This window comes from Dendrobium catenatum, unplaced genomic scaffold (assembly GCF_001605985.2).
Source record: "Dendrobium catenatum unplaced genomic scaffold, ASM160598v2 fragScaff_scaffold_448, whole genome shotgun sequence".
In the NCBI taxonomy this organism is placed as follows: domain Eukaryota; kingdom Viridiplantae; phylum Streptophyta; class Magnoliopsida; order Asparagales; family Orchidaceae; genus Dendrobium; species Dendrobium catenatum.
In genome coordinates, this window is record NW_021318910.1 from 35,931 (window position 1) to 54,608 (window position 18,678).

General features: G+C 36.5%; 1 protein-coding gene across 1 annotated transcript in view; it reads left to right on the plus strand.

Annotated features, from left to right (window-relative positions):
* Window positions 1-583: 583 nt before the first annotated feature.
* LOC110105265 (probable magnesium transporter NIPA9) overlaps window positions 584-18,678 on the plus strand; it is a 37,533-nt gene continuing 19,438 nt past the window's right edge. The window contains 4 exon segments of the mRNA XM_028694292.1: window positions 584-728; window positions 1,123-1,211; window positions 17,478-17,534; window positions 17,656-17,731. Of these exon segments, the coding sequence (XP_028550125.1) occupies window positions 584-728; window positions 1,123-1,211; window positions 17,478-17,534; window positions 17,656-17,731 (367 nt within the window).

Below are 18,678 nucleotides of genomic sequence, written 5' to 3' on the forward strand. Positions count from 1 at the left end.
TCTTTCCTAGGACTGCCTTGAAATCATCAAAGAAGAAAATGGCACTACAACTCCGGCAAAAGAACAAAGAGAATGGGATGACTGGTAGGTTTGCCCGTTTAGCTGTTGATCAATACAGGTTCCTCCTGAGGAATATATGCATAGGGCCGTTGCCAATGATAATCAATAAGTAGTCCTGTACTAACAGGAAATTATGGCAGAGTCCTAAAATTGTACTATGAATTTGTATATGAGTCCATTTCATCTATGACAACTTAATGATATTTGTTGCTGTTATGCAATTGAACGTAGTACTTGACAGGAAGGCTTAAATTTAATTCTAATTTTTATGTTCTTTATAATACAGTTCTGTTTGTAGAAATTTATTTAATGTCAAGCCAAATTGTTTTCAATTATTAATGTAGCAGAGTTTTTAAGCTTCTGTCAAACATTGATTTCCAGGAACTTCATTTAAGAGCACTCTGACTACTTTAATGTTACTGTTAGAAACATATCATGTGAATTTATGATTTGTCTTCTGCTATGTATATTTATTGATTCTGATGACCGTATAGGATTTCACTATACTTGATTAATTACGTTGATGATATTGCTACAGGTTTCTATTATACAGCCAGTCTCTGGTTGTGGCCTTGCTATACTCGCAGTTTTCTCCCATTTTTATCTTAAGGAGGTCATGAATGCACTAGATTGGATTGGTATTGTGTTGGCTGGCATTGGCACAATAGGTAAAGTAAGTTTATTTCCATCTTCATATTTAGTTATTACTTCAGATTCTTGCTGTTGTGGATAACCTACTGTCCACTTTCTTAGTGCTACTTGCTGATTCTTCTAAACAAATAGTGGGCGTTAGAAGTTAATAATAGTGAGACATCAAAAAACTAATCTTAAAGCAACAAAATCTAGATGAGGTTGTCGATATATAAAAAGTTTTTATAGCTTGCAATTTTCTTTGAACCTAATGAAGTAAACTTAAAAATCTTTCTAATTTGTCCTACTTGCCAAAAATGTTTTTCTTTTTAGTCAGACTATCTCATTCACTGTACGATTATGATCTTTTAACGTCCTCCAGTATGATTGTTGCTCTAAGTTTTCATTGACTTCAGCTTTTTCTTATTGTAGGAGTTGGTGTTGGAGGGGAGGAGCAAAGTCTCCCAACCCTATCTCTTCTACGTTTAGCTTGGCTGGTTCTCTCTTTTTCAATCTTATTTGTAGGTATCACACTTTAAGCAACAGTTACCAATTTTTGAATTTTAAGTATGAAGAGAAATTTGATTTGTATTTAAATAGTCTCTTATTTAAGAAGTGATGGAAACCTGAGAATTTACACGTACACATTTTAATTTTGGTGTTGTTCTAGTTGGCTTATTTTTTGTTTTCTAGTTTGACTTTTAATGTAATAGACTTATGATGTTGGTACCTATGAGTATGAGATGAATTCTCTAATGTTTTAGTTACTTTGATAGTTTTGGTTACTGCTGCAAGATTCAGCTCGTCTGATTCTTCAGTTTAACACTAACGATTCTTTGCTACTTTCTTATTTAGAGTGTGATTATTGTTACCCCTTTATTTTCCACCTTCCTATGTTTTGCACTATAGCTTTGTTCAACTCATTTTGTCTTCAACTCTTGGTGCTGTTGACTGTCGTGAATTGCTTGCGTTTTTCCCTTTGCAAAACTTGCAAAGTGCTGTGACGGGCAAAAGATGTAAAATGCTTTGACGGTTTTTCTTATGTGTTGCCACTACCAGTGGATTAAATTTTCCCTTATTGAGCTAGATTCGGGATGGTAGTCTATTTGCAACTTTCTTCTATCGGAAGTCTTATGCTACTCCCTTATTATGGGCTTCTTTACTGTAGCAGGCCCTGTTTCTTTTTATTTTGGAATCAGAAATTGTTTTGAGGGAATCTATGAATGCTGAAATTAAAACTTGCAATATTAGTAAAAAAAATCAGAATATTCTAGCTTCTTTATTCTGTCCTCTCTATTGCAAGTTGAAGGGCAAATTCGCCCTTTCATTTTTTACCATCTAAAAATAGAGACGGAGGGTAAAAATGCAATTCCTGATTTTAATCTAAACCCTAATCTAATATCTCTCATTTTCTCACACACTTCCCTCAACACCTCTCATAGCAGACTCCTCTCTCTACAGTACATCGCCTCTCGATCACTCCCCCTCTCCTCACTATGTTACACGAGCACCTCTCAGCCGCAAGACCCAAGCGCTTCCCCCTCTTCTCTCCTCTCCAGTGCGAGCCGACTCCCGTTGCCAGCCTCCTAGTCGCCTGCCTCCGTTGTTTGACCACCCTGCCTGCCTACTCGCTGCAGTCTACTATGGCAAATGACCAAGTTCATGACTCACGTTGCCAGATCCCGCCACCGGCCTAATGTTTCCTTGCTCGCTACCTAATCTAAAATATTGTTGTGCAAGCGAATAGAAGGTGAAGACAAAAATATCTAGAAAAGTACAATATACTAAAATGTAACAGTCAAATATTGTCTTTTTCACCACTAGATCTGCAAACCTCTCGTATAAACGGACATACAGTGTACTTAAAAACTCCTAATACAAAATATAAAGGCGAAAATGAGAATTTGCTTGTGACTACTTTTATGAATTTCTCAAACTCTTAAATTATGATGTACAATGTCTCGAAATTCTTGTAAGAAATTTGAAAGGATGCATTAATAGAATCTAGATATTTTTTAAGTTGCACGTATCTTGAGGCAATCTTCAAATCGTACTAAACTTGCCTCAAGCAGCATAAAATGCAATTAATGCACTGGATGCCATATGCTAATGTCATACGGATGCATTGAAAGTTGTGCAAGTGTGTATTGCAAAGATGTTTAAAGTTGCACGAAAAGATAGGTCTTGCAAATGATGACTTCACTTATGCTCCAATGAGCGATATGAATATGCAAGCATGACATCTTAGAATACTGCGCGGACAAAAATATCACAAATAAATTTTTAAAATTCTTACTGCAATTAAAATGCAAATGCAATATGGAAATACACACAAAGAAAAATAAAAGTGCATCATACAGAAACACTAAAACACGATAAGATGCAATATGCAAATGCACCAATATGTGCAAGTGCATTATGTATTTACATTGGAATTGCTAAAATGTACATATGATGGAAAATGCTATATGCAAATGCACCAAAAATGTGCAAGTGCATTATACAAATATACACTAAAAATGTGCATATATAGTATGCAACATGCTAATAAATTACACATATGCTTTAAAATGCAATGTGCAAATCATCAAGAATATGCGCAGGTTTAATCTCAAGTCCAACTTTCCTTGAAAGTACTAGATTCGACAAAACTTGGACCAACAAATGAACATACTGTTGCAATCTGCTACTAAATTTTAAATGACCTTGTTTCTTTACTCACTTAATTTGTTGAAGGCTTATAAAGTCTTTTTGAGTAGAAAAGCACTATTATGTTACCACCTAGTTTACACTCCACATATCTCTTGTCTACATCAACAAAAAGCTTATTATGTTCAAAATTAATAGCAATTTTCTACAAATTTCCTAAGGGAAGTTATGTATATGTTGACTGAATGATCGTGTAAACGCAATAGATCTAGACTAAATGAGTTCAACAAGATTTACAGACTTTCTATGTGAAAGACGCTATGACATATTCAAAATGAGTTGATATATTTAAACATACTAACAAATTAATTGTATTTAACTTAGCTATGAGCAGTGTCAAATTCTAACAAGACTCATGATTGTTTATCAAGCAATGTAATAGATCAGCCAAACTCTTATTAACTGTTTCAAATAATTGAAAATCGAAGTTATGCTCATTTTGTTTTTCAAAGAGTTTTTAGAAATTACTCATAAATTTCACATTTTGATTGAACATGATTATTCTGGATTATCGATTCAATTTAATTACCTCATTAAAATATAAATTTGCAGTATGAGATGCATTCGTAGTTTTTTGACATGGTTTAAAATAGTTTATTATAGAAAAGCGGCCTATCACTACAGAAATAGAATCATCCTTTCTTAGAGTTCATTATAAACTTAACATAAAATTCATGCAAAATTCCTCTTGAGGATTATATGGAGTTGAAAAGGAGGGTGTATATTGCATTTCTTTATGTTTTTTCCATTTTAAAGTTTTGTAAACCCTACGCTGAGAAAAATGTATGCTACATCTCTTGCTAAACTAGGCCAATATTATCTATTTTCAATCATTGTTATGGGTTCTCTCTCCCAAAATGTCACAGGTAGTTCTAAAATTATGAGTATGGAATACAAATATGAGTACCTTTAAATAAACATCATTAAGCATAAACTCTTTGTTATGTTTAAATTAATTTTTATCTAAATTCTAATATATCTCACTAAAGTTTTTTTAGTAAGATATTCTTTTATCTGTTCAAAACCAATCACCTTAAAGTGTATTGTATGTAAAATAGAAACTTACTTAAAGCATTAATAGATTTATCATTAATACTAGCATAATGTTTAAGGATAAAACAACTATGAAAAACTCAACAACCCTTTTAGCATGTCTATCACCTAATTTTTTTAGGGACTTGGATAATTCAAAGCTTGATGATTTGTTGACCTCAATGCTAGTGCCAGGGTCGAGTCGACCGCCCAAGATGAATTTCGAAAGCAAAAGAATTCGAAACCTCACGTAACTCACATGATGTTTGTCGACCGAAAACCAAAATTGCCGAAATGGCCTCCGTTAACGAAACAGACAGCTTCGATGCGTCCGTAGTAACAGAAACAACTAAGATTGACACCAATTTTGATTGGGATTGTCAATGGGCAAAAATTTAAATTTTGCGCACGCAAATTGATGTGACAATGTGCTCGAACAAAGACGACGACATGGTGACTAAATTGATGCACAATTAATAATTTTTTTATTATGCCATATAATTATAAATAAATTTTAAAGAGACTGAGAAATAGATTAAAAAAAAAGAAAATTCTTAAATAAAAAAAAAACCAAAATACCCCCACTTAAACCCTTAACCCCTCATAACTCCCTCCTTACTCTACCAACCTCCCCCCTCACGACATCCACGACTCCAACGCACGCCAAGGCCGCCTCCCGCTCCCTCTCGGTTCCTCTCTCTAACCGGCCTCCCTCCCTCCAAGCTCAAGGTTTTCAATCGTCGTCGCCATCTACCGTCATCGCCTCAGTCGCTGCGCACTTAAGACGGGCAAATGTTGTGTTTTAAACAGGTAGTTGAAGACCCCGTGACCGCTTTTATTAGCGAGCGGGGAACAAAACTGCAACCGCGGTGTCACCTGACACCTACCGTGACTGCCTTTCTTGGCAGGCGGAAAGAATTTACACTTTTGATGTTGCCCCGTACACAGGGACGACGTTGGAGTGCTGCCAAAACTTTCAACAAAATTCATGATTTAGAGAATTTTAAAATATACCTAAATTTCTAAGTCAACAAAAGATAAATGACATGACTTCCTAGGTTCCCAACACTCAAAACAAATATATAAAAAAAAATCCAAACCATAACAGAATCCAACTTACACTGAACTTTAGCTAAAACAGGCAGCATGGACCATGAAGAATGTAATTGTAATTTGCAAAATAATGAACTCCTAATTAAGTTCAAATAAATAAATATGAAACTTGTATTGAACAAAGAATCCCTAGCATGAATTTCTTACACGCATCAATGAACAAAATTATCATGTAAATCATGAACTACTTTCAAAGACGAGAGAATGCTTGTAACTACAAATTTCGCCTATAAGAATGCATAAGTCATAAATATAATTATAAGCATGAACAAAAGATTTGTGATGCAACGATTCATACAATACTACAGCAAAGGCTTCCAACCAACACATAAGTAACGTGAGGCCCATAGTGTCCATGTCAGTGGGTCCACAATTTCATGCAAAGAAGTTGGATAACACTAACAAAAGAGGCTCCTAATGAATATCGCTCTCAAAAGCGACAAAGAACTTGCAATGAACAAATCTTCAAACCTGAACTTGCAAGTCAACATACCAAGTTCTTGCAAGTACAAATCACCCATAAGCAATTGTGAGATTTGGAATAATTGCAATTATTACAAGTACATGAATGCAATTGCAATCAATATCTGTATGCAAACAAGCAAGTGTAAATCTGCAAGTAATGAGAATTGAAACGCATATGCAGTTCAATTGTAAGCAAATATTAACAAGTGACATAAGTGGATGTATGCAGTGCAACATACAATGAATACAAATACCGACTGACAGTTCCTCTACAAACAAATGATCAAATGAAAAATGCAGCGATACGTCTGCAATCAATTACAAAGTTTTCAATCAATATCAAGGGATCGTCATGTCAACTAAAATACAGATATCCGCAAGTGAATTCACCACAATGAGATATAAGTTACCTCCACAAGTAATGAAAGACGTATGACATGTGACATGAGTCATGAACAAGCGGTGAACAATCAATAACACACACAATAAGTCATCTAGATGCAGACAATAAGAGGAATGCAATGAATACAATGACTTGATAGCAATCATATGCAATCAATGTAGTATGCTCACTAGTGAAGAAAGAGAATTGTAAGGGGAATAACCTACTTGCCATTGGGGTTAGTTAATTTGCAAACGAACCCACAATAACCTTACCCACGAGTGACCACGATTGATATGTTTTAGCTAGTAAGTAGATCGAGAGGTCGTTCCGCCCCTTGATGAGCGAGTGTACTAGTTCTTTTGTGAACAATGACAGCGAATAGGAAATGAATATGAAAATCTTCCTATGGCCTAGGTCAGCTAGATTGAAAAATACACATGGTAGCTTCCTATAGACAGTAAGATCCATATGCAACAAATATGATGAATTCCCTGCATGCACTAAGAAGATATTGCAACAAACTCATTATCAGCCTGCAATGAATGAGAGTTAATGTAAAATGAATGTGATCATTCATTAAGAAACATGCATTAAGGCATTGGCGATGATAATAGTTCATCCTATAGTTAACCACAAGACTATAAACTGGCATGCTGATTTGTATCAAAGCAATAGGTGAGGGGCATATTGCAAGGATGAGCGGTCCTTTGCGAACAAATAGAAGCTGATATATGAATGAATGCGAGAACCTATGGACAATGATGTAGGATTTGTCATATGCATGATAACATGTATATAACTAATAAACAATAATGAGCAACCTCGCAATCAATAATCTTGATGTCTGTCATATACACCAATCATGTACTAGCACAAACAGATGATACTTAGCAGATTCAAATGATTGTGGACGCTGTAAGAGACCCGCCATGCATATCAAATGTCATCCATGAGCAAAATGCCAAATGACCATAATGAATATAAATGCCTATGAATTGCTTAAGGAGGCCTGTTATACATTCAACATGCTATATGTGGGAAAATGTGAAAGAATTGCAATAGACTTGAGCATCTACAATCGAAAGCATGGGATTTATTAGTGCACAACAAGCTACCTGCAGAATGTAACAAGTACTGCACGACAGTCTACCTGCACAAAGAAGAAAACAACTCAATCCACAAGCTGCTTCGTTACGCCACTGGATCTGCAACATTTATAAAAGCAGATAGAAGGCGTTTATGGGCTTCTACATAATGTGTCGCATACATTTAACTGACAATTATCTGAATAACTGAGCAGTGTTAAAAATTTCGAAAATGCCCCCGTACATGCACTATAATATGTATGCACATAGGGACACATAAAGGCATATGTAATCACACGACCCTCATGGGCCCCGACTAGTGTGATGCATTCACACATGTGACATCTAGTGATGCTGCGCGGGTCAATAAATAAACTCAAATTCATACCCGATCCTCTGTCAACAACTAGACAAAGTCAGCAAGGTTCAATTCACAAATAAAAATAACCCAACCAATACCCCAATGATGGCTGTGTTGAATGTTTATCTCAACCGGAGGGGTTAATTCTAAATATCAAATGCCTCCCAAACTTATAAAAATATAAACATTTGAAATTGTTTCAAAATCACCTCGATGATGATCATGTTGAATGCGAATCTCAATTGGAGGGATTAATTCCAACATTCAAAATGCCTCCCAAAGGCCTATAAAATCTAAAAAGTCCGAAAATGCACAAGTTCAAAATATTTAAAATTGAAATCAATCGCTAAAACATTTAAAGCAAAATCCATCTATGCTCAACAACAGTTTACTGAGGTAGATAATTTGAAAATTACTTACAGCTCATAAAGAGCGAATGCCTAGTCGAGAATATCACTAAGATTTATTCTCAAATCATCTCTTGCTAGTTAGAGCGTGCCACATATCCTCTAACCAGCAGTTTTGTCGCCAAATGACACCGTAGGTAAACGGTTATGACCGGGGCTCTCTGAATAGGGTGATTTTGTCGCAAAATGGCACAACTAAATTACAGTTATGTCCAGAGCCCATATGCTCCCTAATGGCATCAAATCCTTAAAATATGAATTAATAAGATATAATCGATAGGGCACAAAACCCTTTGTTAGCTAAGGTAGATTCAAATTTATCCATTTAGACAAATGCTTCCCCCAAGTCTACATGGTCCCCTTGGACGATGCAACCCATGGCTGCCGACAAGGATCCTTCTGTTAGGTTGGGTCGACTACCTCCTCTGACTAAGTTGACCAGGGACCACGATTTCCCAGGACGACAGAACCATGGGATCTTGATCATGTCCATCATTCATTCCCCACCATCCCTTTAAGTGCTAGATAGTGAAATTTCCATTTTAAATATTAAATTTCCACATCCCTAAACCCATCCTGCTACTATATGCCAGATACATGTATCTCTATATATCCGATTGATGAGTAGCCTTAATCAAAAATTCTCTCTCATTATCAGGAGGGGTAATTAACTCCAGAGCCTTGCGCTTATAGAAGACCATAACTCAGATCATAAAGTCCTTGCAAAGTTAGGTGAAATATCTAGATAGTGTCTTACTACAAACCCATCTGCCATCCCAAAATTTACCCCGTAACTTAATCCGTAAAAACTCCCCCAAAAAAGCAATGGGGAGGTCGGGGCCTATCGAAGCCCACATGATCATAGTAGAGTACAAACTCCTCAGTCCACAGGTAATACTTCTAGTTATGAATAGCTTGTTATGTGTGGAATCTGATTGTGTTGATCAATCGGGTTGTTTTGTTGCCTTGGACCTCAAGTTTCTTGTGCTCGCTAGAGGGTGCGGGTGCTTTGCACCCTTTTTTTTTTGATACAACGCCTTCGTGATGTGTACCTGAGCGCCCCAATACTGTGTTCTTGAGCCACAAGCACTGAATGACAGAAAATGGAGCACCGCAGCGGTCTAGATACGGCGCTGCAACAGATCAAAACAGAGGTTAAAGCATTACAGCCCTCCAAACTGGCGCCACAGTGCTGAGAGATGGACCAGACGGTTTTCTTTCTCGTTTTTCCAGTGTGTTGCATTTCTTGGGGTTATTTACTTAGCTTTCTCTTGTATTTTGAGTTGTAGACATTGAGAACGGTGTATGTGAGATGAGAAGCAAGGAGAAAGTGAGAGAGAAAAGAGATCTGTACTTAATTCTTTCAATTTTCATAGTGGATTTGGAAGTGTTGTGTGTCTCCGTGGTATTTTTTCTTTTTGGGTTTTTCACATTAAATCATGATTTCCTTTACTTTTTGTTTCTTTTACTTTCTTGTTTGTTTCATTGCGGTGTTTAACTCTCAACCCCAACAGAGCTTGACCAATAATATTGGAATTTTCTTTCATTGTTAGAAAATTTTTATATATCATTTCTTAATTTCTCACTTAAAAAAGCAATGGAGTGTCCCTCTTTGCCTAACAATCCTCAATAACTACTTCAGACTCCATCACAAGAAATCTCTAATATTTTATTAAAATCAGATAATACATTATAGACATATTTATAATTTTTTCCTTAATATTAACAAACACACGGAATTATTTAGTCCATTTAATTGTCTTTTTAATGATAGTTAGTGATTGCTACCATGACAGTATTAAACCCCTTGATGATCCATCTATTAAAAAAAAAGCAAATTTGTGAAACTTTGAATATCATGAATATTAATTGGTGTTGTTAATCATTAATTATTTAAAATTATTAGGATTAATATAACTAGACAAAACAAATCTTAAAAGATCAAGTATAGTGTTACAAATCAGTCTCTCTTACGATTCAAATATAGTTTCTCAAGTTGAGATGCACCAAATGATCCTCTTTAATATTACTATTGATCAAAATATCATCAACATAAATCATAAGACTTTTCTAAGAAGAAATAGCAAGACATGATTCATTATCTCAGAAAAATATTAGGTGTTTTGTCTAATCCAAAAGGCATCACTAATCATTCAAAAGTATAGATTTGCAAAAATTACAGTTTCTTATTCTCAGTTGATGATAGCCATTCTTCAAGGTAATCTTAGAAAAAGATCATAACATCATTCATAATATTTAGCATTCAATTCAAATGAGGTATAAGAAATTTCTATTTGAGGGTGATTTTATTGATCGCTGCACATATTGTCCAAACACATATGTTAACTTTTGTCTTTCTTTAAGGGTAACTATGTAAGTAAAGATGCAACATCACAAGGACTCAAACTCTCTAATAAATACCATAAACAAATCATCAATTTGTCTCTTATGCTTGGTATATTTAGTTGAATTTGTCATGTAAAGAGAAGAATCAGTTAATGATGATCTAGGAACCAAATCAATGGGCATCCTAAGTGTTGGTAATTCATTAGGAAGCTTGTCAGAACAAGTATTTTAAAAATCAATCAATACTTGTTTGACATGATTACCCAAATTCAAAATCTTATGCACTACATCAACTTAGTCATGTATCACAACTTCGTACTTGCTCTATTTTAAAAATGAATGTTTGATTCAAAATATGCAAAAGACTTTTTTAGCTTTTTGGAATCACTTGATTCTTTAGCGAATTTAAAAATTATTATGTTTTGTAGTTTTTAGAACTATCCTACTGTCATTAGTTGTGACTGCATAAGAATTAGATCATCCAAAATGTGTAATATCTTGATCATATGACCAACGTGATGGGGGACGGTAGACATTTTTTTATTGATTTATCACATTTGGATATTTTATAGTGTTTCTATTGCTATAGTTCTTGTATCATTAATTGCATATGGGATTCGACGCGATTCTCATTTTTTTGTTCAACACAATTTTTTGCGGTTGTTGCTATTCCTTTATTGATCCTATTTTGTTGTAGTTACCAATGACGTGGCTATGGTATCTTCCATATTGGCAGTAGGAACTGCATTCTTTATAGTGGCCATTGGCAACTTTCTTGTGTTTGTTGTTGCGTTCCTTGTTTGCTACTTATGATTCTTTCGAAATAGTAGGGAAAATAGTTCTAATGTTGAAAATATAAATTTAGCTCATGATATATTTAGTAGCACCGTTTTCAATATCAATGATATATTGTCTTATTGAGAAATATTTGAACCTCAATAATTTCCTTTTGATTTTTTTCATAAGAGAAATTTCTATTATATAGTTGTTTCCACAAAACCCATCATTCAAGTCCTAATTGTTTTTGTTGAAGTGATACATAGGAAAAAATGAGAACCAAAACTGTGGAGCGACAAAACCACGAATCCCTCCTACACTTTCTACATCAAGTTACCTCCCACTATTTGTCAATTGAGACAACGATTTTAATAGATAAACTTTTTGTGATTAATTTTTAGAAGTTAATGGACTAAATTGGAGACATGAGATAGTATGAGATTAAAATGGCTACATACAAATAATTGAGGGATCATTTTGAGCTTTTTCTTTATTTTTTAAAGTGAATTATTGTATTTTATTTTTATCTTCTTCCTAATAAGAATATATTTATATTTAAACATTTTTTAAATTTGATTTACTTTTAAATATTTGGCCTTACACTTGTAGCCCCCTTTCTATTAATAGAAGCATAATATTAAGTTAAGTGTTGCAAAGATGAGGATGCTCAAGTGGATGAGTGGCTTAACTCTTAGAGTCATGATACGAAATGAGCATATACGTGAAAAGGTTGGAATAGCTCCAGTGGAAGATAAGATTTGAGAGAGTCGCATTAGATGGTTTGGTCGCATAAAACGACAGCCTTCTGATGACCCGGTTAGGAAAGTTGATGCATTAGATTTGACCTATGTTCTTTATTAGATTTAGAGGAGAATTTGACTCTAAACAAGATACAATAGAGAAAAAATTTTCATGTAGCTGACCTCATATAGTATGATAAAGGCTTGTTATTGTTGTTGATTATTAATTGATGAAAAATAAAATCTAATTTTTTGTATGGTTGGTTGAGTGATCATAACATCCAGGTTTGCATACTTAAAGTTTTTGCGCTTCCCACCTTCACCAATATTTGCTTAACACTTCCAACGCTTGTAAACTTCCATATCTCTATCAATGAGTTTTCATGATGTTTATGATAGGAAACACTTGAAGATTTCAAGTAAATCCTATCAATAGAGGCAAAAATAGCAATTTGCTCCGCAAAACCAAAGGAAAAGGCAACAAAACAATAATTTTTATTGAAGAAATCAAACTAACGGAAGAAATAAAGCAAGATACAATTGATCCTTTATTTGAGAGGAGGATCTTTCTCTCCCAAATCTCTAGACGCCGTTAGAGCCCAAAAAAAATAAGAGATGAAATTTCAGCCAAATTCAAGATGCCCTAACCCTAGGAAAACAAACTATTTAATGCATACAATCTAAAAGGAAATCTCTAAATAGTCCCTACATTAAAATTTCCCTCCTAATTCCCTCAAAAATCCTTCCAAAACAGTGCGGTTTGGCCTGGGCGTTTGATTGGTACGTATAGGAGGCGGACATTCTCCGCCTGTTTCGCACGGGCCGGTCCAATGGATTGGTCTAACAATACTCCCCTCCCAAAGATCCACCTTGTCTGAAAAGTGAAAAGACAACACCTTCCGCCATTCACTTGTCATCACAAATGGTAAGAACCTGAAGAGTTTGGTACTTACCCCTGTGCCCCAGCATATACCTCTCATCACTTCTGAAATAGATTCCCTTCTCCTCTTTCTCCCATAATTTCGTTTATTTGAGCTTCTTGAAGTTGCCCCCGTCTTTACTCCTACAGTCTTCTCCTTCGGAATCTCTCGAAGAGTACTCTGTGTTGGCTCCTTGGGGGCCAAAAAGGTGGTGGTCCTCCTATTTGGACCTCCTGGGCTAATGCCTCCCATCTCTATCTCTAGATGCCTTTGATCCTCCACCAATTGAGCTAGCTCAATAGCCTCTCCCAAGTAACGAGGCCTCATTACTCTAATCGATGCCCAAATTTCTGGCATCAGTCCCTTCATAAATTTTTTCTCTAGCACTGTCTCAGGAAGGCGATCCAATCGGCTAGCAAGATACTTAAATCTCTCACGGTACTCCATCACTGACCCATCTTATGTCAAGGTGAAGAATTGCTCGTAGAAGTCTCCTCCCTTCCCCATTCGTAAACATTCTACCAAGCAATCCTTGAACTCCCTCCAACTCTGTATGGGTCGTCGCATGTCTCTCCACTGCTACTAAGTCAAAGCCTTACCTTCCAAACATAGGCCCGCTATCATCAGCCTCGTCTCTTCCGTCAACCCATTGATTGCGAAATCTTTCTACCTTGTAGCTCCACCCATGTACATCCTCTCCCTCAAAAATTGCATCTTCAGTTCCTCGGATCGCCTTTGTTTCCTACATAATTTCCCATTCCTCTAGGGGAGGTCCCCCAATTGTGCAAATCATCCCTCATCCTCTCGCACTCAAACCTTTCATCACCTCACCTTATTCCTTCAAATTCAAAACCCCTTCGATCATATTTAAAACCTCTCCTTTCAAATTTGACACCTCTTCGATCATGATTAAGTCCTTGCCTTTCAAATTCAGGCCCGCTTCTTTCAAATTCAACACTCATACCCAAGCCCCTCACGCCTCTCCCCATAATTCTCTACTTGACTCCTTAGGAATAGGCCTTAGGGGAGGCATTTTTTATGTTCCCTCCAAATTCTCCACCTCTTGATCTTCCCTTTGTCTGATCAGCTTAGGTTTTCCACACTTCCTTGGCTATCGGCGCCTTCCCTCACCTTCGACGGCGATATTTTAGTTTGGCCCTCGAGCACTTTCTTTAACATCTCCTCCAGGATTGAAATTTTCTAATCAAACTTATCATGGATGGATGAAATATCCTTTTTCATATCTTAAACTTGAGTTTGGAGATATGAAATTTCAGATTTTATTTGTCCGATCTCACCTTCCAATACTTTCATCTTTCTTCCAGCCATGAGAACCTTGATTTAGGCTCCAATAGCCAAGATCTACAAGTTTGACACTAATTTGGCCTCCCAAACAACAAAAACAGCAAGATCGGAGACGAAAATGCAGCATAAATCAAGGTGGAAGACTTTAATTTTAGCCTAGGAAACTGCTCTGATACTAATTTGATAGGAAACACTTGAAGATTTCAAGTATATCTTATCAATAGAGTTAAAAACAACAATTTCCTCCCCAAATCCAATGGAAAAGGCAACATAACTGTAATTTTTATTTAAGAAATCAAACTAAAGGAAGAAATAAAGCAAGATACAATTGATCCTCTATTCGAGAGGAGGATCTTTCTCTCCCAAATCTCTGACGCCGCTAGAGCCCAAAGAAACTAAGAGATCTCAAATTTCAGTCAAATTCGAGATGCCCTAACCCTAGGAAAATAAACTATTTAATGCATACAATCCAAATGGAAATATCTAAACAGGTCCTACATTTAAATTTCTATCCTAACTCCCTCAAAAATCCTTCAAAACAATGCGACTTGGCCTGGGCGTGCGATCGGTACGTATAGGAGGCGGACATTCTCCGCATGTTTCGCACGGGCCGATCCAATGGATTGGTTTAACAATACTCCCCTCCCAAATATCAACCTTGTCCGAAAAGTGAAAAGACAACACCTTCCTCCATTCCCTTGTCATCACAAATGGTAAGATCCTGAAGAGTTCGGTCCTTACAGCTGTGCCCCAGCATATACCTCTCATCACTTCTGAAACAGATTCCCTTCTCCCCATTCTTCTATAATTCCATTTATTTGAGCTTGAAGTTTCCCCCCGGCTTTACTCCTATAGTCTTCTCCTTCGGAATCTCCCATAAAATACCCAGTGTTGGCTCCTTGGATGCCAAAAAGGTGGTGGTCCTCCTATTTTGACCTCTTGAGCTGTTGCCTCCCATCTCTATCTCTAGATTCCTCTGATCCTCCACCAATTGAGCTAGCTCCATACCCCCAACCAAGTCACGTGGCCTCAATACTCTAATCGATGCCCAGATTTTTGGTGTCAGTCCCTTCATAAAATTTTCCTCTAGCACTGTCTCAGGAAGGCGATCCAACTGGATAGCAAGATACTTGAATCTCGCATGGTACTTCATCACTAACCCATCCTATGTCAAGGCGAAGAATTGCTCGTAGAGTTCTCCTTTCTTGCTACTTCGTAAACATTCTAATAAGCAATCCTTGAACTCCTTCCAACTCTGTATGGGTTGTCGCATGTCTCTCCACAGGTACCAAGTCAAAGCCTTACCTTCCAAACATAGGCCCTCTATCATCAGTCTCTTCTCTTTCGTCAACCCATTGATGGCGAAATCTTTCTACCTTGTAGATCCATCCGTACACATCCTCCCCCTCAAAGATTAGCATCTTTAGTTTTCTTACCCTCGGATCGCTTCTGTTTCCTTTGTTTCCTACATAATTTCCCATTCCTCCAGGGGGGGTCCCCCAATTGTGCCAATCATCCCTCATCTGCTCGCACTCAAATCTTTCATCACAATCTCGCCTTCTTCCTTCAAATTCAGCACCCCTTCGATCATATTTAAAACCTCTCCTTTCAAATTTGACTCCTCTTCAATCATGATTAAGCCCTTGCCTTTCAAATTCAGCCCTGCTTATTTCAAATTCAACACCCCTCCACTCATGCCCAACCCCCTCACACCTCTCCCCGTACCCTTTACCTGACTCCTCCCTAGGAATAGGCCCTAGGGGAGGCATTTCTTATGTTCCCTCCAAATTCTCCACCTCTTGATCTTCCCTTTGTCTGATCGGCTTAGGGTTTTCCACACTTCTTTGGCTCTCGGCGCCTTCCCTCACCTTCGACGGCGATATTTTAGTTTGGCCCTTGAGCACTTTCTTTAACATCTCCTCCAGGATTGAAATTTTCTAATCAAACTTATCATGGATGGATGAAATATCCTTTTTCATATCTTAAACTTGAGTTTGGATATCTGAAATTTTAGATTTTATTTGTCCGATCTCACCTTCCAATACTTTCACCTTTCTTCCAGCCATGGGAACCTGGATTTAGGCTCCAATAGCAAAGATCAATAAGTTTGACACGAATCTGACCTCCAATCCAGCAAAAATAGTAAGATCGGAGAGGAAAACGCAGCAGAAATCAGGGAGGAAGACTTTATTTTTAGCCTAGGAACTGCTCTGATACTAATTTGATAGGAAACACTTGACGATTTCAAGTAAATCTTATCAATAGAGGCAAAAACAACAATTTGCTCCCCAAACCAATGGAAAAGGCAACAAAACAGTAATTTTTATTTAAGAAATCAAACTAACAGAATAAATAAAGCAAGATACAGTTGATCCTCTATTCGAGATGAGGATCTTTCTCTCCCAAATCTCTGACGCCGCTAGAGCCCAAAGAAACTAAGAGATCTGAAATTTCAGTCAAATTTGAGATGCCCTGACCCTAGGAAAATAAACTATTTAATGCATACAATCCAAAAGGAAATATCTAAATAGTCCCTACATTTAAATTTCCGTCCTAACTCCCTCAAAAATCCTTCCAAACAGTGCGGTTTGGCCTAGGTGTGCTATCAAGTGGCGGATATTCTCCACCTGTTTCGCACAAGCCGGTCCTAGGGGACCGGCTGGACCGATCTAACAGTTTCTTATCCTTTTTTGAATGTCAGCATCTGATATGATTGTGTGGAATCCATTATACCAATGAAAATGAAACTATAACACAGCCTACGCTTATGCATTTTACATTACATATTTTTCTTACATTTTATGTTTTTTCTTGGATGCATCTCTTAATGTGCATTCATTCTCTTAATTTTCCATGAGTAAATTTTTTAAATTAATGATAGAAATTACTAAAATTAACTGATTTTTAAATGTTAATCCTGATGTTATGTTTCTGAGAATATCAAACATGGTAGAATGTTTAGTTGCAACAGAAATATGATATGTGCTAGGTTTTCTTGCCCCATCGTTAGAAGCCCTCCCGATTGCAACAGATATAAACAACCGTGCCATTGTGGTTTTCTTGTCTTCTCTTTTCACATTCAACTCTACATTATAGAGCATAAGCTTGAAGCCAACTCATCTACCTTTTGTATTGAACTCAGGTTCTACTAAATGCTTGGCTTCACATATACAAAAGCAAACGGAAAGATCAGGAACTTGTAAGTGTTTCTTTGTTTCAGGGCCTCTTTGTGCATCCTTTCTAAAATAGTCCATGTGTTTTTGTTCTCTCTATATTTGATATTTGCAGCAGAAAACTGACATTCTGGCGGCCCTTTGCAGATGAACTATGAAGTTGTTGAGGAAATTATATCTGGCTTGGAATCAGGCATTTTATTTGGGTGATGCATTTTCTTTTGTTTTTCTTGATTTCCTGGGAAATAAATTCTTTCATAATTTCTTGTTTTTGCATATCATCCATGTTAGTGGGCAAGTTTTTTTTTTTTTAAATTGAGATGTATGTGAATTATCTCATATGAACGGTAGGCTATGTTTCTAACCCTTCATCCTATTTGCTGGTTTTGTCAGTATCTTTTTTTCATGGTCTGATGAACGCACCATTTTACAGTTGTAATGATGCTACAATTGTCTTAAATACTTGCATGCTAATCTTCTGTGTCATCATCAGTGTTTGATAATGGTGGTTTTTCTCATGTAATGTGATCTCTTTCACATTGTCCTTCTCTCTCTCTCCATATAATTATGGTGTTTGTAATGAGTATTTGAAACAGATGCACCAAATATGCTACATGAATGCATAATGATCAAAGCATTAATGTTTAATTCCAAAATTTCATCTTAATGTTTTGTATAGTCATAGATAGTTCCTAGATCTCAGAACTTGATCTTGCATGTGCTTCTTGTACACTTCCATGTTCATGTCACAACATCTCTATTTGATTCGCTGCCATGTAAGAGAAGCCTCCTCTCCAATTACTTTTCCCTCAAAATTGCCACAACTTCCATTTCTTGTAGTCACTTGAGCTTTTTCAATTTTGATATTTTTCCGCAAGTGGACTCTCTTTTCTGAAAGAGACTTATAGCTCTTATTATATACAGTTCAAAAATTCTTTACTTAATTGTCATATGTAGCAAGTGATTTCTCTCTAGAAAAAAAAAACTTATCTACCAACACTCAACATGCTTTGGCATCGATTTCATAGATGGCCAAGTTCAACTTGGCCTTAACTTAAAAGGGATCCACAGTGAAGCCAATCATAGTCCAATGATTTTTTTGCTCTCAATTGAAGACGGTCTTACCCTCCTTGCAATTGAAAGAAGGCATTAAGGCATTATAAGGATGGA